We start from the raw sequence: 22,174 nt of genomic DNA, 5'->3' as shown, positions 1-22,174 counted from the left end.
TGGCTTGAAACTGGGTCAAGCTGTTCTCCTGTGGTGAGGTGAAGAAAATGAGGACCGCTAATACAAGCATGAGGCAAGAGCTACCAGATAAAAGCACTTCAAGTTTCTATTCCACTGAAAGAACACAGTCGTCATAGAAAATAATGACTTTACCTTGGCTTATACAAGTGTGTGGGTTTTGTGGTGTCGGACATTGAGGCTTACATCACTTGGTGAAATAGGTCATACAGTACACTGCTTTTTCACTACTGAATAAACTGATGAGAACTTTTACTTTGTATATATTGTCAGTATGTACTAGAATATTGCTGTCTCTACCCTACAAGGACAAATGTGATATTAAAATGGATCTGCCCTGATTTCTTCTATGCTCCATATACTCACCCTTCCACCGAATTTACGTGAACACTTTTCAGTATTTTTTTGCGTAGTCCTGCTAACAAACAAACACAGAAGAAAACATAACCTCCTTGGCGAAGGTAAATCTGCTTCTAAAAACTCACACACATATTTCCAGATTACACCAAATACACGATTCCAACTATCACGTTAAATGAAGGCTGTTTTCAGATTTTTCTTAAATGTAAAAAATTTCTTGCAGTGAAATACTAAAATTACTATCGACAAACTTTGAACATTTGCATCCCTGTTTTTCTTGTCTGATTGACAACTCTGAGCACATAACACTATAAATCCCCTATTCACACACACACACAGCAGCTTCTTCTCCATCACTCTGCCGGTGCAGCTGTAAGGGGCCACTTAGGGTTTAATGTCTTGCACAAGGACACTTCAGCATGCCGATTGAGGGAGCTTGGTATTGAACCCGACACTTTGGATAGTGGATGACCCAGAGATTTAGGTGTTTGATGTGACCATTGTAGATATGTTGCAATTTAATTTCTATTTAACATATTTTGATCAACAGTTTGGTGTAAAGACTTATCAGCTACTATGTCTGCAGCTCATATCCATTTATTCAAGCTTCCACATTCAATACATACAGAATCAAAAATGACAAAAAATAAAATCAGTAATTTCTGAGAAAATAAAAGCAGAGGCAGTTTAAGATGCCACAACAATGTGCATGTCTGTGTGTACATATGTGTCAATATTTGAGAAACACAAAAAGTATCGACTGAATCTCGTACATGGATACATACTAGCAAATTAATTATTCCAGCAACAAATATAAGGGTTTATTATTTTAAAGCTCGAACAAGAAAGATTCAGTCTTTTATGCTGAAGTTTGAGAGTCTTTTGAATCATAATAATTGAACAATAAAATCCTCAAATTAAACTCAAAATTACATATTAACAAATAAATAAAGACAAGCAACTTGCTGTGTCCACTGGATTGAGGACAGTTTCTTAAAATAACTTTGATGTTCATGAAAACGTTATTGCTGTAGACTGTTTATAAAGATGGACGACTTGTCTCCACGTCGTCCCTCTACCCAGACATGAAGCTAAAATATCCTGGATATGAACGCTGCCATTTGGCCCATTTGGAGCCAGAGTCTGCGCAGTAGCGATCGCGGGATGGAGCCGCCGTAGCACAGATTTACGACCTATACTGCCGCCAGCCACCAGGTGGGGGTCGAGAGGCTTTGGCATCACTTTTGGGGGGGGTGTCAAGAAGCAACACTTTGACATGCAAGAGCGAACATTTACCCTGACTCACCAATTCAGAAAACATACTGGGGCATTGGAGATTCTGTACACATGCGAAACACCGGAATGTGTTATGCAATTTCATGCTCAGAAAGTAAAACTTCCATTAAGTGCAAAAGAGTGTTTAAGAAGCGAGGGGTGTGTTGAAGCTGTGCCCATCGGAGGAGACGTCCCCCCCCCCCTCCCCCCGGCTGGATGCAGCATCCTCACAGCGTGGGTCTGCCAGAGTAGCGCCTGCACCTGTCTTGTTGCTCTGTGAAATGGAGGAGACGGCGCAGTGAGACTCACAGTGCTTCACCTCTCTTAAACTGAAGGGAGGATGCACAGAAACACTTGAGGAAAGAGAGAGAGGAGTCACTTGGGACGAGAAGAAAACTAAAAGGGTCACTAGTTACAGAGTTGTCAAAGCAAAGAGTTTCACTGTTGCTTCATTACATAAGTGCTCTCTGCAGTCAACCTGAAACTAAATGCAATGGATACATCTGTCTGCTTCATGAAATATGAATAAGTCGTCTGGGCTGAACAATTCATGTGGTAAATGACATTTAGAGACTTACAACACTTGACTAACAGCTCAGAGACTGTCCAGCCAAACCAGTTCAAGTAACAGATGAGCTGCAGAATGTTTTTCTTACTTAACAGCACTTGCTCTATTTCCTCAGTCTCCTCCACAGATACAGGTTTCAGCAGCAGGGCAAAGAACACAGCGATGCCGATCACCTGCAAAATACAGACACAGAAAATCATCTGTTAATGTTCTGTATAAGAAATATAAGACAATATACAGAAATCTGTTAAATCAACTGCATTGTTTTGCAGCATGTAAATGACCATAAGCTTGGTTATATTACCCCGAGTTTTTCCATGTTTACCAACCTTGAGCGGCTGCAGTATGAAGATGCTCTGGAAGAGGGAGAGGCCCAGAGACATGACCCACTTGATGGACTTATCTTTGCCGTACTGAAAACCGTACAAGAGGGTGAAGTAGGTGGACACTGCGCTGATGGACAGCAGCAGGAACCAGCCCAGGAACACACACCACCACGGCAGCCAGCAGCCCCCTGTCCTCCTCTGCTTCTTTTTCACGGGAGGTGGGCTGGTCCAAGAAGAGGGAAGAGAACGAAAGAAAAATGGATGATACAAACAGTAAAGAATAGTTCTACTATACTATATACTACTTTAGTATGTTGTCACCCCTGTCTGTTTGTTGGTTGGTTTGTTTCTAAGCATGATTGCACTTAAACTACTGGATTAGCACAAAACTTGGTGGAAGGATGCAGCGGGGGTCAAGGAAGAAGCCAAATAAGATTCTGGTGTGGATCTGGATCAGGGGGGAAATCCAGAAATCTTCTTTTACTTTCTTTCAACCCCCCTTGGGTTAAATTTGAAACATTTCTTCGACGGTTCACTATACTTTTTGCAAATAAAATTTAAAATGACCATACTTTAATTCAACTGTGTGTATTTCTTTAAAATTCATAGCAAGAAATACAAGGGTTAACATTGCGAGAAGTTTGAATGTTTATTTTTTCCAGCGTGTTTAAAAAATGTCTGGATTTTCCCAGGAAATAACTTTGTGGATCTTGATGGGAAAAAACCAGGCACATTTAGCGAGCTTATATCTGAGTGTGTGAAATTTTAGTTTCTTTGTGCGTTTGTGAGCTGACCAGTAGGCCAAGTGGCTGCTGAAGACCATCTCCGCCTTGCGAACCAGCACGTTGGTGACGTTAAGTGCCTGCTGGTACTCCTCTGGGCTCGGGAAGTTTTTTCCATCCAGCTTTTCCAGGTCCATCAGGAGGTGACAGAGACCAGCGAGGAGGAACTTGCTGCAGTAAACCCAGTGAGGGTCACTCTCACTCTCCCCTGTGGATTACAGGATTACACCAGAGGAACCAGCATGTAATAACATTTCTCTGCTCAGCGTGATCATTCTCGCACTTGAGGTTTCTTTCTTTGAGTAGGAAGGAAGTATTCACTGCACAAAGCAAGTGTTGCTTTGTATTCTGGTCAGAAATTGGGAGATACCTAAAATGTAAAGGTTTCAGTAGCGTGCTATGAGGGAACAAACTGAGTTACATGTTCCTTTATTAGAGTGAACATGGCACTCTAGTTTATTTCAGGTCAATCTCACATAAAACATCCTCTTGCTGTAAACACTCACTTTTGCACCAAAATCTGCAACTTAAAATTCTCCCCTGAAAATGCACATTTTATTCTTGTTCAAATATTTGCTAATAAACTACATTGCCCGGCTGATATGGCCTTTTTTGGGAAAGTATATATTTGTGATCTGTTTTTTAACTAGAAATGTTTGAGCTGAGAGAATCAGAAAGGCTGGGGAAGAGCATTGAGAGACAAGCTGAATTGGTTTTGTTGTTTTATGGAATGTGTTGACAAAATTGTACAATATCAGCAACCTTATCCTTTAAACCTTTAAGGCATCTGAATGTATGTGCCCACTTGCCATTTTGGTTTATTTTCCTCAACAATGCTGCTCTGGTTATTTCTGTAAAGAACGTCCCTTTTCTCATACCAAACAAAAGGGGATCAAGTTTGCTATTTTTCTGTAAAAGTAAAGAAATGAAAAAAAAAACCTACCTTGCATGAGTTGGATGAAATCATGCACCCTGTCCAAGCTGGAGCAGAGGTCAGCGGTGGACTCCAGCCTGGACGTCTCTGATATCTTGTTCCTCGGACTTTTGCTCACCAGAGAAATCACCTCCTCTGTGTCCTAGGAGGGATGAACAGCAAAACACCAAATGCTACATGTACTGTATATATCATTAGCAGGAGATGCATCATTAACTGAATGCAAAACAAGTCTCTGGTCTCACAAGGAAAGCGATGAGTGCAATTCATTAGAGTTATGCACAAAACAAGTCACATGCAATTGCTGAGCACACTCTCACACCTTGAGAATAGTCGGTATGGTAACTGCACAGCGTCTCAGGCTCTCCTCACAGTCGTCTTTCTGAGGAGTTGAAATGACGCGGGGTCGGATGCTGCGGAAGATGGTGATGATGAGGATGTTGATTGGGAACATGAGGAGACCACTCTGAACGCCCACCATCAGCTCCTGCCAGGTGATTTGCAACGACCCTGGACAGAGACAAAGACACAGTTGTTGAAGCAACTGAAAACAGGCCAACAACAAAAAGATGGCTGCAGCAGCAGGGATTTGGACATGTTGTGCAGTTTTAATGCAACCTGTACCACCTTTACTTTGAGGTTTCTACACTTACAAAATGTACTATGCATTTTGTTAAATGCTGAATATTTAATTCATCCAAAGAATAACAGTGGTGTCATAATGTGAAGACTAAGAGCAAAAATAATTAAAGGAAATCAAATCAGCAACGTTGATTTTTTAACCATAACCTTTGTGGCTGTTAAATTCATTTATATAATATCTCGTTTTCTTAAACCATGACAATTGTCATGTGGTCAGTTTAGTGGTAATACAATACAATAACAATAAAGATTTTTTTTATTTTTTATTTTTCTTGCAGGTGGCGACACCAAGATGTGTGTATATAAAGATAAATGACATAACATCTCCCCAAAAGTGAAGCAAAACCGCCACCTGGTGGCTGGCTGAAGTATAGGTCACAAATCCTGTCTCCTCCATGTTAATTGATGGGCCATGGATCAAGCGGTACACACTAATAACATTTTTCTAAAAGGAGGTTTCTGTAATTTGAGGGAGGAATTATCACACCGATGTGTGTTCAAGTGTTGATTTCTTCAGTAAGTTTGTTTGGGATTTTTCAAAAGTCGTGATTGAAATTTGAGACTGACACACGATTGGTCGAGTGCCTATATCGACAGGACCTTGCTACCATGGTTCCATTTTCCAATTTCTACTGCACAGACTCTGGCTCCTAATGTGCAACATGGCCACGTTCATATTCAGGACATTTTAGCTTCCTTCCTGGATAGTGGGAGGATGTAGAGACGTATGTCCATCTTTTTTTACGGTCTATGACGTCATCTGCAGGTTTTGCTGACAATGACTAAACAGCTTCCTCTTGTGGACAGTCTGTAGTCACCTAAATGTTAGTGACTGAGTTAGTGAGATAAAAGCCCAGCTGGATGAGTCACTTCTCCACACAAAATCATTGTGAATAACTCTCTGACGTCCAGCTTACTGGTTACAGACACCCACACGTGTACGCACAGTCAGCACGTTGTTGGAAAAGTGTTTGTGGTGCTATGAGTGTTTCTTTTCAACTCCTACGACCTCTAAAAAGCAACACGCTCAGTATGACGTGTTTATGAATGTGTCTCTTATTCTCTCGTCCCACTTTTATTTATCTTTTACTGCAAAGCTGTACTGATGCCTCCATGGTCGAAAATGTTTTACGTAATGGGTTTGCTTCAACCTTTCATCCAAAACTTTGAGACCCAAAAAGAACAAGTCATTATATTAGATTTTAAATGTGTGTGTGTATGTGTGTGAATATGTGGATTATTAGAGACACTTTCTCATAAAATAGTGGGTTTGTTGTGCAAGTGACTTGTGATTATTAGATGCCTAAAACACAACCTGATGAAATTGACATAAAGAGTAGTTTTCCCTCTTGGGTGAAACGTGTGTTTGAAGGATTGACCTAATGAAAAAATCACTGGTGAGTCCTCATTTATAGGAATGTTCCAGAAGGCGATGTTAATGGCCATGGTGCAGAGAAGCAGGCTCATGCAGCATGAGACCCTCTGGGCTCGTGTGAACGGACTCCGCGAGGGTGGATCCACGATGGACACCCAGATGTGTTCATCCCTAAAGCCGGTCGACGTTCTATTCTGGAAGATATTCCTGATAGAGAAAAACAGAAACTCAAAATAACACTGATCAACTCCTACAACTTTCACAAGAGCTGAACTGGTTTCAGTTTCAGTGTCAGTGTCAGTAAAGTGGAACAACTCTGACCTGAAGCTGGCGATCTCGTTGCTCTTTGCAGCGTTGAAGGTTTTCTTGGTCATCCCGTCTCCACGGTCGGCGCTCAGCCAGCAGTCACAGAAGAAGTGCCCCACGTGTCGTGTTTGGAGGTCTATTATGATCACTCTGTTTATATACCTTTTTACAAGGGACATAACACAAAAATATATTATATATATATTACCAGAAAGTTTTTTTTCCATTAGAAGTAACGTGCCAGTGATAGTTTGAAGAATGTGTGAATTGCTTCTGAGGCGTGTTTAGTCTCAGCCTGTGTTGTACCATGATGGGTGACCTCCAGAGTTGTCGTGCTGCAGCCGCAGGTTCCGCACTTCTCCCATTGGGAACGGCGCGGCCAATAGGAACATGTCGACAGCTCCTCTCTCGAATACGGGCTTATCGGGATCAGTGAGCGTGTGTGTCTCACTCTCTCCCTCTGTGCCTATCAGCTTCATCGTGACCTGCAGGAGAGCACGACATAATGATTCAACAGCAACCAGGATTGTGTAGAGGAGCCCATTTACTACACATTATATATACCTGACATAACCATAACTACCCAAGCAAACCACAAAACATCATTGATTGGTAATGCAGTTGGGGAAAACATGGATTATCAAATTTCTGTTTTAATTTTAAATCTGATTGATCTGATTTTCATGAAATCAAATCATATTTTTGAAAAACTATGAATCTATCCTTGAAGGAAACAAAATGATATTTCTCTCGTCACAATGTCTATGTTTGCTTCTTGCTTGCCATCTGGATTAGATTTGTTGGCTAATCTAGCACATGAACACCGTGCTTGTCACTGTAAAGCTGTAAAAATAGGGTAACTGAACCGAATACGTTTTCTGATTGACGACAAATATATTCAGGTAAATGGAGAGAAAACATTAATCTGAAGTATCCACAGTGTGAATCAAACCGGCTTAAAGAAGCAGCATGGGTCTTTAAGTCAACATGTATGGTACCTCAGTAAAATTATTATTCTATGAGCTATTCATGAAAAGAAGACTCTCACGCTGGCAGTCGTCCCAGCATTCTTGCGATGGCCAGTTTGGACACTGATCAGGTAGTTGTACTGAGCTCCTGGGTGGTTGTCCTCCAGCAGAGTCATCTTTCTCTGATAGTTCAACATAAAACATTCAAAGGCATAAATACGAATGTTTTGGCAGAAATTGCTGTATTTTGGCCAGTGGAGAGTTTAGTTTCCAAACAAAACATCCACCATTCACAAAAATGACATTATGGCTTAATGGTGGGAGGTGATAAGCTTGTAAATTGCTGATAATCAAGAAGAGAGCATTTGTTTTTCTAATGTAACCTGTTGAGTTTCTGGAAGCCGAGCTGTTCCAACAACTGCATTCTGACTTGAAACCTAAACTTGAACTAATAATATAGTATGAAAAACATTAGTTGACTAAACCTGAGAGCAGTGTGGAGAGACTGACCTTAGAGAGCGCCCTGCGGTCAGAATAGCAGGCCCACAGCAGAGTGACCAGGTAGAGGCCGAAAAACGCACACAGCAGGGCCAGCACCACAAAGTTCTGAGAGACAGTGGCGAACAACTCGGCCGTATGAGTTATGTCCACGTAGTTTGGCATCACAAAAAAGGAGCTCCCGAACAGCGTGAGGTGATTACACAGACACTGTGTTCTTCCTGGAGTGGTTTTCTCTCCCACCTTAGACAACGACAGCTAATCACTGATTTGCAATTGCTGCAAATACATAACTGTGCATGTACATGCGGGGCCAAAGTAAAACAGCCACGTTTATTAAGACTTTATCCATGTGAAAACTCACCTGGCAGCCCTCTGTGGTCCACATCTCCCTCTCTATGTGCCAGTAAAGACACTTGCTCATAAAAGTAGATATATTCAGTGTCAGGCCTGGTTCCCATGTGGAATTAAAGAGTCCAGCTTCAACGTACCAGATTCCAGGAGTCTGCTCTAACATCTCTGAGGTTATGATCCAGCGGTAGCGTCCTGTAGCAAAAAGCAGCTCAATAGGACATCATAATCCAAGAACCTATTGAATGAAACTTCAAACAATTTGTCTATTTGATATAAAATAACATATGAGAAAGAATATACAAAGCATGGAAAAACTAGAAGTTCTGCCCTGCGGTTGTATTCCTCCACCGCCCAGTGCAATTTCAGTCTCTACAGGTGGTTCCTGATGCATTGCATTCACAACGATAGGAGGTCATTGTGACCTTTGGCCTTTGACCACTGAAATCGGATCAGTTAATCTTTGATTCTAAATGATAACTGGCCAAAATTTGAAAAAAATCCCCAGTTCAGATGTCAAAAACAGGTTTGTGAGGCTCTAAATTTGACATAAAATCCCTCAAGGTGCTCTTGAGATATCATCTTCAAAAGAATGGGAAGGACAGACGGACAACCCAAAACTGCCATACCTGTGGCCACTGACAGTTGCCGGTCCTGAAGCATTAATATTATACTAAACAAAATTTGTCTATAACTGTTTTGTATTATTGCAAGAGTCCCAACCTGGATCAGGATTATTCTACTGTTGCAGATACAGATGAGTTTAAGAGACACATAAATCTCTCATGAATATTAAACTCAAGTAGTAAAAATGACAAAACTCTGTCAGGGTACATGGTTATAAATCAAAACCTGATGTCTACCTGTTGGTCTCAAGATGGTTGTGCTCTTAGAATATGCAGAGTTAGGAGGTGACACATGAGACAAGGTGAGAATCAGTGACACATTGATACTGGGCTCCACGTCAAAGACGATGGTCATGTTCGGGTCAGAGATGTTGATTTTGCTCAGCGCCTTAGTGTTTCTCTCCAACACAACAGTATTGTTCATCACTGCTGAAGCACTTGCACGAGGCATAAAGATCTGGAGGAACCAGGAAACATAGCATCAAAATATGAAGACAGAGCATCAGACAGTTTTTTTTCTTCAACTAAAGGTTTTAAAATGAGAATGTGAAGCCAAATATTCATGGGAGTGGAAGTAAGAAGAAATATCTTCATATTTGCATATTCAGGACCAAATTAATTGTGTGAGGGCTTTGATGAAAGTTGGAAAGTCAGTTTGATTTGACACAGGGGAGAATTTCTTTTAATAAAAGGGCTTAAAAGGGAAAGAAAGATAAATATTCAGATGTACAGATGATCAAAATTGGATTGATTACACTCTGTCTGACCTTCAGTAGAGAGCTTCTGAGTTTATGCTGATACCTTCCTGCCGAAGATGGTAAAAGCTTAACGGATGTTTTAACAGCCTCAGACGCAGGTAGGATTTCTCCTAGTCATTCTGTTTCAACTTTTAAAAATAAACTGCAGGTCCCATGATTTATTTAGTTAGCAACAATAACTATGACGCTCACCTAAAATTCTCTTTGTGCAAATGCAGCCCCTCTCTCAGAGGGGATGAGGGGATGGCTGAGAGGGGATGGATGAATTGAGGGTTGTAAGGGGGAGGTTTTTATTTTGTCATTTTGGTTTAAAGGTGGTTGCACCCTCCCTCATATGCCTTCAATTCGCCTACTGATAATGTCAAAAGCTGCTTCCTATCGCCCGGCAGTGAGGAGGTTCACTCTAGACACTCTGAATAACCTTTCTAATAACACTATCATTGGTAATATGTCAGTTTCACCTATTGTAATTTTCAAACTGTCTCCAATCTGTTCTAGTCCCTGACAAATGCCGCCTTTTCTTTCCATTTGCTTACTACCTACCTTTAAAAATAGGAGCACTGTAGTTCAAATGACCCAATATTCTGTACCTCTATCATCTCCGTCAGGTTTTCCAGCTTAATGTCAGAGAACTCATTGCTGAGTAAGATGCTGCAAACAGTTCCTGAGATGTTGTCGTCAGAAGGATGAGGATTCGGTGAGAACGTGGCCAACTGAGAAAGAGAACAGAGAGGCTGTAGATGACAACAAATACAGACACACACATACACGTGATGATGACACACACATACCTGAGTGTAGACCTTGCTGTACCCTTTCAGCTGAGACTGAAGTGCTGAATACGAGGGGAGTTTGACAAACTCACCATCTTTGACTGAACCCAGCACTGCACCACCGAGGTCCGCAGGTTTGAAACTGACGAGAGGGACATAAAAGGTGAATATAAATATAAGAAAATCGAATAAGTCACAGAGATCATGGGACGTATACATTGTCAGGGATATTCTGAAAGAAAATTCCTACCTGTTCTGATAGATGGTGCCTGTCCGGTGCCTGATGATATATTGGCCTGTGATCACGGAACCAATCAGACTAGCGATTGTACGATAGATCTCAAAAACCTGCTCAAACAAAGCCTGGAAGGGGGAAAAGTTCAACATCAACCGACTAGAAGACCAACAACGACATCAGTGTGTGTGTGTGAGTGCTTGTGTGTCACGGTCACAGGATCTAGTGTACGTACTATGGGGCTTGGGTTTTCCTTGATGTCGCATCTTTTTATTGAGAGGAGGACGATGCCGGTGCTACAGTTGATGATGTGACTGACGGTGTCATTGTTTTGCAAAGCAAATGTTGAAGTCAGGTTTTGGGCGATTCCTAACAAATACTTAATGAATTTGTCCTGCGAAGGTAAGAAACAGAGAACTTGTGACGCACCATGACAGACTCTCAGTATAAAAAAAGTTAAATGTCATGATGATAATGATGTATATATTTCTTCCAAAGCGAAGGTACCTACCCTGCTGTCATTGGTCGGTTCCCCTACTGTTGTTTCCATTCGCTGTAGTTCTTTGTCTGCCACCTGTCTCAGAAAAACAGTACTTTTTTTATTATATTAAATAGTTTTAGAAATAAAAAAGTATAATTATAATATATACATAGTTGTATTCATTGTCTGTGTGTTAAATGAGCGAGGCATCTCTCACCTGGAGAAGACTCCTGATTTGTGACAAGGGTGGACCAATGTCCCTTTTAGGTCCTGAAATTGAAGTGTGCGTGTTAGAGGGGCAGAGAAAGACAAGCGGATACTCCGACTTCTGTTCTTTACTTTCAGTGAAAACACAGAAGATGCTTTCAGACACGCAAATGTTGATTGCTCCACACATTTTGCGGAACTTTTCATGCCAGCCCCCTAGTAAAATGTCTGGGAAATACCTGAGAGAGCCAGTGCGAGAATTCAGTAGGAAAATGTTCGGGTGGGTATGTTAATGATGTTTCTCACACACATATCTCAGGATGAAAAAGAGGTGCCATATATGTTGACGCTGACGAAGATGCCAACTTGGAAAGACAATGAGATCTGAGACTTTTTGACCACAAGGGGCGACGCCAGGGCTGCAAAATAACATCATGTGAAATCACAGCGAGATTTTTACATCATGTCCTGGTCTACACAGGCACCTGCCTAAATGTTCTGGACATTTCCCTGCTGTTGTGAACGCTTCTAACCCGAACACTCTCCTGCTGTGTTCTTCATATGTGAAAGGCAAAGTCTGGAAAATGTCCAGACCCAACTTTCCGGCAATTTATGGAGTTCATGTCTGAAAATGGCAGGTCTTTTCAATCTTACTTACGTGGTCTGCTCACATGACTGGACACAAGTTTATTCTGCAAAGACAACATGAACAAACGTGAAAATTCAGTTTGTATGTTTACATGGTTTCACTCTGTTAGGGTGCGATGGATCTCTTACCACTGTGTCTGATGAAGACCGCAAACCTTTAAAACAAGAGTGACACATTCATCAAGCTGCATGTTGAATACAAAGGAATGAAATGAATGAAAGCTAGAAAAAATTAAAAGACAAAGGAAAAGAGGGGAAGATGGAGCTAAAGCAATGATAAGGAAGCAGTTGTTAACATACTGCGGCTGCAGAGGAAGCTGCGTCTCTGGCTGCAGTCTGATGTCACAACGAGCTGAAGAGGATTCAGCTTCATGTATGTGCAGCTGTACTCTGAGGGATCCTCATTTTCTGTCGTGTATACACACACACACACACACACACACACACACACACACACACACACACACACACACACACACACACACAAACACACACAGACGTATAATACAATACTGCTTTTGATACCCATTCATTTTCTGTTGATGGACTTTCAGAACTGGAAAATGGAAATTAAGTGTAATTTACACACATGTTGTATGCAAATCTGTCAGTGTTTATTTGTAGGTGTTTATTGAGTTATTGTAAAGGTTCAGTGTGTAGAATGCAGTGACATCTAGTGGTGAAGTTGCTTGTTGCAGCTCCCCTTCCAAACATGAAAGAGAACCTTTGGAAGCCTTCAGTTGCCATAAAAACTCAAAAAGGTTCAGTCTGTCCAGTCTGGGCTACTGTAAAAAAACATGGTGGCCTGAGAGGACCCACTCTAAATCTTACACGCTGAACCTTTAACACATAGTCAATCAGAACTAAACTTAATCCTTTTAATACGTTTCTGAAAGTGTTGGTGTGGATTTGGTTATTTCTTAAACCCTTAAGGTGAAGAATGACTTTTGGTGTCCATTTATTTTATTTCTATATTTTATTTTGGCCTAAATTAAAGGTTTTATGTTGATATCTACATATGTATAGTATCACTGAGCTTGATGTAATCTGAATGTGTCTAAATCTCATTCTAAACCATTTTTTGTCAAACTGTCCGATTTGGTCAGCCTGAACCTTATGCTGAAAAATCTCCATTTAACACTTACTCAGAGTTACCATAGTCTTGTGTCATCTGAATTATCTAAAATTATTAAATAAGAAATTTACAACTAACTTTTTTTAAATTTCTAAATCTGAGTAAATGATGTTTGAAGATCAGGATTTTATCTTCTCTGTTATTGAATAACCTTTATTATCTACATGGCATCTGATGATAAATATAATCAAACAACTTGAAAACAAAAAGTTGTTCATTTCCTTGAGCTGTATTTGGTTTGACAGTCTCAAAGAAAGGCCTTACACTAGTTGATTTTAAGGATCAGAAGCCAAAGACATAATAAACTAAACATAAAAAACAACAACAAAATAAATCTTGTGTGTGTGTATTTTACTGACCTCCGCTTGGTTCCCCTTGGACCCCCTCCCCCAGCCACCATGTGAAGTTGCTGGTGTTTCCCTGTCTGGTGATGTTCTTCAGGAGAACTTTGATCGGGCTGTTCATCTCCCTCAGGAGCTCCCCACCTCTCTTTTCACAGCTGCTCCTGGCCTGGGACCAGGTTTTCAACTCCTCCACAAACTCAAAGCAGGCTTCTCTGAAAACGAGATCACACCGGGCAGGTAAATCATCGCTGCAACAGGCCCCAGACTCCACAGGTGAAAGTAGAAATCCAGCGGAAATCCACAAAAAGACAGAGGTTCGGAGCAATGTGTCCATGGTGATTGTGATGTACAGAACTAAAGGACATAATGCTGAGGGGACTGAGGCTGCAGCAGCAACTGAGCAAGATCACGTCCGTCTGTCACATGTAAATGAGTGAACTTTCTCCAGAAAAACACTGCATATGTTCTCAATAGATTAGGAAAATCACTGCAGACACTCAAACAAGATGCAAAGTGAAGGAGTCACTCGGCAAAGGTCACACAAGATGAAGCTTTTCTTCTGCAACTGACCAAGGACAGGTTCCACCTTTTTATTTACTGATTCACACGAAAACACATATAAAACTATTGTGTTTGTATCATAATGACAATGTATTACAACAAAATTTATTTTTCTCAAATCAAATCTTTGTTGATATTGTCGTCCTTCTTTTTACCTCTTGAGAAACACTGTGGGTGCAGAAGAAGCTGCGGTGGCCCTGAAGTGAAAATCACAATGACAAATGGGAAACCAAAACGGCAAAATGAGATACAACGACAGATGGTAAAGCACAATAGACCAAAAAGCACAATGGTTAATAAGAAAACAGACCAACAAATAAACACAACTGCAATTAAGAAAACACAACCGTTAATAAAAAACACATGAGACAAATACAGCACACAAAACAAATGACATAACGGCAAATGAGAAAACACAAAAACAAATAAAAAAACTCATTGACAAATAAGAAAACACAACAGCGAATCAAAAATACATTCTTATCTGCTGTTGTGTATTTTTCTTCTGTTTTGTTTTTTAGTATTTGCTGTTGTATTAGCTGTTGTCCTTTTTTTTGCTGTTGACTTTTGTATTTGTTATGTTTTCTTATCTGTTGTTGTGTTTTGTTATTTGCTGTTGTGTTTATTTAGTTGCTGTTGTGTTTTTTGTATTTGATGTTGTGTTTTTTTTTTTTCCGTGTTGTGTTTCCCTTTCTTCTGCTGTGTTTTGTGTATTTTCCGTTGTGTTATGTGATGTGTTGCTTCAGGGCCACCGTAGAAGGTTCAGCTGCTCCCCTGCATCTCCTCCACCAGTCAACGCTCAGGATGGAAACATCGCGAGAGGATGAGGCGGAAGTGGAGCCGGCGTGTGTTTGTGTAACATGTCAGGAAACTCCTCCTGTGTCCTTATAACGCAATGACAGAGTCGCGTCAATGGCGGGACATCTGAAGGTAATGTCCCTCTCTAACTAACCTGCTTCAGGATAGTGTGAAACAACAGCGTGAGACTTCATGTGACGGTTGTGTTAGCTTAGCTTCTCCTCCGCTGTTAAGTCAGAAACAGTGAAACCTAGCTTCGCTGTGTTTGCAGGACAACACACTGTAACTCACACATTCACACAGCGGTGGTGTGTGTTTGCTCATTGACAAACAAGCAGTAACTGTGTGTAAAAAGTCCCACAGAGACACACGTGTACGTCAGTGTGTTCAGGTGGAGGATATCCAGTGTTCTCCCCGAAGTGTTGCTGTGTTTGCCCAGAGACAAACGCTGGGTCACCGGGTACAGACTAGGAGGGAGGCCGCTGCTGAACAGACCAAAGATTCAAAGACACGATGGTTTAGTGTCTTTGTGGCTGCAGTGTGCATCTTTGTATCTATACCATAGACTGTAGGATTTATACACGTCATAATGAAGCACTGTTGTTATTGTAATCACAACACCACAACTTCTCATCCTTACTTGCACTGTTTTTGCAAAAACATTTTATTTTTACAATGAATACTCATATCATTCCATATGTGTGATGCCTATATACCCTTTCTATATTCATATTTTATATATATATATAAAGTAATGTTAATAGATGCACTGTGTGAATGGGCGAATGGCAAAAAAACAAACTGTACTGTAAAGCACTTGTGGTCATCTAGACTAGAAAAGTACTATATAAATGCAGACCATTTATCTACCATATGTATATATAATACAGTCTTTATACATATTCACAAACAGGGACGTGCACAGACATTTTGGGGGGCGGGGCTCAAGTGAGAAAGAGGGTACTCTTATTTATTTAAGAAAGTGTTTTAAAACCAAAAACTAAATATAGTATCACATCTCTGACTTACTTTACTAATTTATTTGAATACCCTAACACTCACACAATTGTTAAATACTCAACAGAAGTAGAATGAATAGTTATTAGATGAGGAGCCTACAATCAAAATTATGCAGTTTAAGTCGGGACACTTCAGGTGAAAACATTGCTTTTTTCGTCTACTGATCAATTTTGAGATTTTGGTCTATTTTGCTTCCATGTCTTCTTTCACTCACATTTAGATGGTGTTTGTTTGACTACCCTGTTTGTTTGCTATAGCAAGACACAAGTTGAATATATTTGATTTGGTCTTTAGCCTAATTAGCTGTTAACTTGAGGCACTGGTAGCTTAGTTTGTTCATCACCACTCAGTTCCACACAAGCCAAGAAAAGTTCACAAATACTTAATATTGTACATCTTCTTGCAATCATCCTGTGCACAACTACTTTTCTCTACCCATAATATTCAGTCCGTAGTGACAGGTGTATATTAAGTACATGTTCTCTGTGTTGTGGTTGTCTCATGGTTGTTTTGTTGTTTTGTTGTCTTTTTGTGTTTGTTTTGTCAATTTTCTCTCTAATGTCAGTTTTTGTGTCTCTCTGTTCTGGTCATGATCCTGTAGTAATGTTGTATTTCATGTCTTTGTGATTGATTTTGTCGCTTGTTGCTTTTTTCTCCGTGTTTTTTAAAAATTTTTTATCTCTTTGTGGTAATACTGCTTGGCATGCAGCACCATGCTGAAGATATTGTGAACCTCCCAATAGAGTTTGGCCACCAGACATTTTGGGATGTCATAGCAGGAAAAGCACAAGTGGAATTAATTTCATTATTCATTATGTCTCAGTTGCATTGATGTCCCGTCAGCCTTTGCTGTGTTGACACATGAATAATGTGATGTGTCTTGCCGTTACTATCTCTTGCACACGGCCACACATCCTTTCTGGATGTTAACTCGATTATTAAACCAAACCCTGGATGCAAACATATCGTTATTCTGGAAATCGGGACCTTGCTAACATTTTGAATGTGTTTATCAAACTATTACCAGTCTGTTCACAGTGAGTCCTTCTACGATGTAGTTGTATGTATTAATTTCTCACGATCTTGTCAACAGAAGCAGTTAAAAGAAGCGGTCAAGGTCTTCAGCTCAGGGAGCCTTCTGTTTGCCTCCTACCTGACTGTGGTTGGAGATGAGCGTTTCTATGCCAACCAACTTATGCCCCTGCTGCAGAGGATTGTGGGGGCAGAGACGGCACATGTGTTGGCAGTGAAGATGATCCGTCTGGGTCTGGTTCCTCTGAATCGCTACCAGGACCCTGCGTCATTGGTAAGCATGTCACCTCACTGCTACACGACCAGACTGTTTGTTTCAGAACTCTCTAAGACTTTGTTGTGTTTGTCATTGTGTCTCCACAGGAAGTGAACGTCTTGGGATTAAAGTTCAAAAACCCTATTGGCATTGCGGCGGGCTTCGACAAGCACGGGGAGGCTGTGGACGGTTTGTACAAGATGGGTTTTGGTTTTGTCGAAGTGGGGTCCATCACGCCCAAACCTCAGGAGGGGAACCCCAAACCACGTGTGTTTCGACTCAGCACAGATCGGGCTGTTATTAACAGGTATGTTTTAACAGAAGCTGCCCTGTTGATAATCCAGCTGACTATTGTGACTGTGTTAGTTTTAGCTATGTGCACTGAATAAAATGTATATATTGGTAAAAATACAAATAGTATGTTTTGTAATGTATGACTGTGTTTTTATGTACATTTCTTTAAATGTTCCATTTTCAATTAAGATGTTTTTAGTTTTTTTTACTTCTGTTATGATTTAATGGGGGTTTAGCAGGAAATGGGTCACATTAGTTTAAGTACACATTATCATAATAATTTTCATTTTGTAAAATAATTTTCTTTTTCACAGAGTTCAGTCTGTTTAAAGAGATTATGCCTCCTACAGGTTTGCTGTGTAGAGGACAAATTTTCACAGCTGAGAATAAGAGTTCACAGGCTTTGGTCATTTTCTTAGCAGTTTTAATACATGTGTACATGAGGGATGAATAAGTGAAGGAAATCTGTCTTTACCAGTATTTAGTTTCTCTCTGTCATTATACCCAGTAAAATTAGTAATTCATGGAAATGTTCCAACAGACAATTTACTAGTGAATTTAAAGCTTTGTCATTTGATTTAAAGCATCTCATTTGAGTTACTCCAAAGAAAATGTCATATTAAGGTTTTAGTATTTAGTGCAATTGATTTTCAGCTTGTTTTCAAATGTTTCTTTTTTTATGATTCATTTTACTAATAGGCTGGTATTCTAACAAGTTATACTGTGTATGTGTTTGTCCAGATATGGATTCAACAGCTGTGGTTTGGCAGAAGCGCAGCAGCGGCTGAAAGCTCGGGAAGAAGCACAGCAAGAGCAAAGTAAAGGTTAGCAGGCCCTCTGTATATTCTGTAGAGACTAATGTAATGTAAAAAAAGTACTTTCCGTAACGTTTTAATATTTCAACCCATTTTGATTTCTCATTTAAAAAAAAAAAAGCATTTATTTTTATTACAACATAGAGTGAGGGATAAATCTGGCACGTTTTGGCTTCTCTGTATTTATTATTTACTAGTCAGTTAGTTTGAAACAAAGAAACCGAGCACTAAATAGGATTTGGGTTAAAATTGTCTTTTCTGTTAGAATATTCTTGACCTGCCCTTGTCTCCCGTTCTGTTGTGTCTGATCCATACCTGCTCCTAGCCCATTTAGCACATGAGCAGCCTCTGCCCCAGCTGAGTCATGCGTCTGATGATGCAGCCTGTGTTTGTATTTGTCTGAACTTCCTTGTGTGTGTGTGTGTGTGTGTGTGTGTGTGTGTGTGTGTGTGTGTGTGTGTGTGTGTGTGTGTGTGTGTGTGTGTGTGTGTGTGTGTGTGTGTGTGTGTGTGTGTGTGTGTGTGTGTGTGTGTATAGCTGGCCTTCCCCTGGGCATCAACCTGGGGAAGAACAAGCTGTCCCAGGACGCGGGGGCAGATTACTTGGAGGGGGTGAGAATGCTGGGCCCTCTGGCTGACTACCTGGTGGTAAACGTCAGCAGCCCTAATACGCCCGGTCTGCGGGATCTGCAGGGGAAGGCTGAGCTCCACCAGCTCCTGAATAAGGTAGGATTGTCCGAATGGTTGTTTAATTACTGGGACCTAATAGTGACAAAAATCACTGGACTCATTGCTCAACATATCCCCTTCAAAAATAAAATGAAATTACAACGAAATTCATTGTTACGTATAGTAGATCTTTATTCTGAAAATGTGTGAAGCTCAATCTCCTTCATCCTTTCATTCACAATCTCTCAGCTTGTCTCTTGTGCCTCTTTCTGACACAAGCGTCTGCAAAGTGAAATCACCTGGTTCTGTAGTTGTGTCTCTCTGTGCCCTCTCACCTGATGTTCTCACTTCACACAATCTGCTCAGGTGTTGAAGGAGCGTGATGCCCTGCAGGGAGAACACAAACCTCCGGTCCTGGTGAAGATCGCTCCCGACCTCACAGCGCAGGACAAACAAGACATTGCCGCTGTTGTCACTGAGGTTTGACGTTATTGTGCTTTTGATTTGAATTTCATTATGATCTAACATTCATCACAGCTGTATGCTGCTTTCATTGCAAATAAAAGCGCATGTGCAGGTTTTATTCAGACAGGAATCAGTTCCTCATCTGTGGAGTTTTTACTGGGAGGGATAGAGATTACATTTTTGATTCTTATCTTTTAAAATGTAAAACTAATCTGGCAACAAAAAAAAAATGGAAAACATGTTTTTAAGTTTACACATTCTGCTTTTATAGAGTTAAATCTTAAATCTTTTTAAATTGTGTAGTTCTTTCATCCCTTCTCAAGAATACAGGAAAAAATATGCAATTAAAAGTTCAGGGAATTAAATTGATTAAATTAAAAAGAATAAATAATTTAAAGTGTCATGAACAAGTAAAACATTTGGTATATTAAACATGGAAAAATGAAATCTTTGGACTAATATCTGTTGCTTTAGTTTTATTCTTTCTGGCTTCAGCATGTTCCTAAGTTTGTGTTTTAGTTCTGTTCAATAAAGAATCTTGTCCTTGTTAGAATGAGGCCTGTAATTCTTTAGTGATCAATCATAGGGTTTTAAGTTGAGCTTTTCTCCAGTATTACGTAAATCACAGGTATGGAAATCTGCCTGACGTTGACGGTTTTAAAGTTGTACTAACTTTTTAACTAGACTCATCAGAGCTCTGTTTAAAATGTGTTGCGTAACAGAATCACTCACAAGTCTCGGCTCAACTCTGCTCTGGTTACGTCATCACGACCTCAGTAGGTTAACTCTAATGTTTTTTTTGCTCATCGGAGCGAGGAGGAGACCAACCCTAATGGAAGAGACATTAAGGAGGGAAAAGAAAGCAAATATTTTAACAGCACTTAGTAACGGTGCACTTTACATTGGAGGTCTGTGATAGCCAAATGTCCTTTACTCATAGTCTCCCATCATTAATCATTATCTGTGACTTACTTCCTGTCCTCGCCTCTTTGTACGTCCTGTCTCTGCAGCTGGGTGTGGACGGTTTAATGGTGTCCAACACCACGGTGTCCAGGCCCGAGACGCTCCAGGATCCACACAAGTCTGAGGTTGGTGGGCTCAGTGGCCAGCCGCTCAAAGACCTCTCTACCAGCACTGTGAGAGAGATGTACAACCTCACCAAAGGTAATGTCCATTCCTCATCCCCTCTGCTGCAAGACAAAAATGTTTTTAGTTTCTGTTTCTCAAATGGGATAATTTTCAGTTTTTTCTCGTCTTAATTCGACAGTAAACTGAAAATTATATTCATGTTATTGTAGGTAAAATACCAATTGTGGGAATTGGCGGTGTGGCCAGTGGGCAGGACGCTATGGATAAGATCCGTGCTGGGGCTTCATTGGTTCAGCTCTACACTGCTTTGACCTATCAGGGTCCACCTATAGTGTCAAAGATCAAGCGAGAATTGGAGCAACTTCTGAAGTGAGTATGACTGTGAGTGGAAATGCTGTCGTCCTGTCCCTCTGTTTTTCTGTCTGTCTTTCATCGTCACAGTGACATTACAGTTGCTTTGTGAATCAAATCTTTAAACCCACACTGACAGGCACATTTTGAACGACAACAAAGCTGCTAATATTTTTAATTCAGGGAATTATCTCTTTTCACAGAGAGGAAGGCTTCAGCAGCGTATCGGAGGCAGTTGGAGCAGATCACAGAGAAGCAGGAGGCTCGACTCGTAAACAGAACCTGCTGAAAGACACAGACACTCAGGCCTCAGCAGCACCTGCAGCTACTAACTCCTCCAACTAGGAAGCATGATCATCGACGTCGTCCTGAACTGAGTTGAATGCTGAGTATTTCTGATCGTCCGTGCTTCTTGAGAAACAGGATGGAAGCTACAGTCAGGTTTTAACCATATTTTCATTATTTGTTGTGAGGAGTGCAAACACTAAATGCACCAAATCTCAGCTATTCCGTTACTTGAAAGTTATTAAGTGAATAATGGTTAATGATGGTGCATCGGTACAAGCAGAGGTCTGTTTGTAACTTTATTTCAGGCTTTCATCCTTTTGTTACAGTGTAACAGCACTAAGTATTTCTCAATCTGCACTGAGACCAAAGTGCTTGAATTTTTCAAACCCTTGGTCTCGAAACTCATTTTTAATACAAGTCATTTTCTTGTTTGTAAAGACAATAATCTGAAATGATGTTATACAGATAAAATGGTAAAGATCTTACATTCATGCTATGTGTATTTTGTCACTGGTTTGCCATTATCAAAACTCATCGCCCGTGGAATGCAATATGTTCTCTGAGAGGAGGGTGAGAATAATGTACTTTCTTTTAAATTCAAAAGAAGTTGTGCCATACTTTGTTCGCAGCAGTTTTGTTCTTGTGTATATGTGGAGATTGACACATTTGCACCGAAAGATGGAAAATGTGCAGAAATGTACAAAAAAAATAAAAACAGGAATATGGTGACAAATTGGAAAGAACTAAAGTTTTTATTTGAGCAATTAAAAATGATATTAACATTTTCCATCTTCCTTTGGGTCAAGTGATCCCAATCATCTATATCAGGAGTAAATACAGTGGAGCTCTGTTGATTTCACAGATATTCATGCTTGAAAGAACTCGGATCACTTTGCTGTGTTTCTGCCAAGAATAGATAAAACCCCT

At 40.4% G+C, this 22,174-nt stretch overlaps 2 protein-coding genes across 2 annotated transcripts; one reads left to right on the top strand and one right to left on the bottom strand.

The window, feature by feature from the left end:
- Nucleotides 1-1,637: 1,637 nt before the first annotated feature.
- Nucleotides 1,638-14,006, bottom strand: LOC117759246 (polycystic kidney disease protein 1-like 2). Its single transcript, XM_034581293.1, has 23 exons — nt 13,626-14,006; nt 12,432-12,539; nt 12,261-12,286; nt 12,142-12,175; nt 11,494-11,546; nt 11,307-11,369; nt 11,031-11,189; nt 10,811-10,923; nt 10,579-10,702; nt 10,378-10,500; nt 9,267-9,486; nt 8,417-8,598; nt 8,065-8,295; nt 7,635-7,736; nt 6,893-7,071; nt 6,602-6,748; nt 6,285-6,487; nt 4,586-4,773; nt 4,273-4,405; nt 3,342-3,537; nt 2,551-2,770; nt 2,310-2,394; nt 1,638-1,927 (listed from the first exon to the last, which is right to left on the bottom strand). Exons 1-23 carry the CDS (start codon nt 13,942-13,944, stop codon nt 1,881-1,883), a joined length of 3,255 nt encoding a protein of 1,084 aa, XP_034437184.1. The 5' UTR covers nt 13,945-14,006; the 3' UTR covers nt 1,638-1,880.
- Nucleotides 14,007-14,977: 971 nt separating this feature from the next.
- dhodh (dihydroorotate dehydrogenase) lies at nt 14,978-21,874 on the top strand. Its single transcript, XM_034581294.1, has 9 exons — nt 14,978-15,101; nt 17,083-17,295; nt 17,385-17,584; nt 18,313-18,395; nt 18,924-19,111; nt 19,421-19,534; nt 20,530-20,683; nt 20,818-20,977; nt 21,163-21,874. The coding sequence occupies exons 1-9, from the start codon at nt 15,084-15,086 to the stop codon at nt 21,302-21,304; spliced, it is 1,272 nt and encodes a 423-aa protein (XP_034437185.1). The 5' UTR covers nt 14,978-15,083; the 3' UTR covers nt 21,305-21,874.
- Nucleotides 21,875-22,174: the final 300 nt, after the last annotated feature.

Source organism: Hippoglossus hippoglossus, chromosome 3, assembly GCF_009819705.1.
Source record: "Hippoglossus hippoglossus isolate fHipHip1 chromosome 3, fHipHip1.pri, whole genome shotgun sequence".
NCBI classification, from domain to species: domain Eukaryota; kingdom Metazoa; phylum Chordata; class Actinopteri; order Pleuronectiformes; family Pleuronectidae; genus Hippoglossus; species Hippoglossus hippoglossus.
Note: the sequence above shows the minus strand (reverse complement) of the source record. Positions and strands in the feature narration are given on the sequence as shown.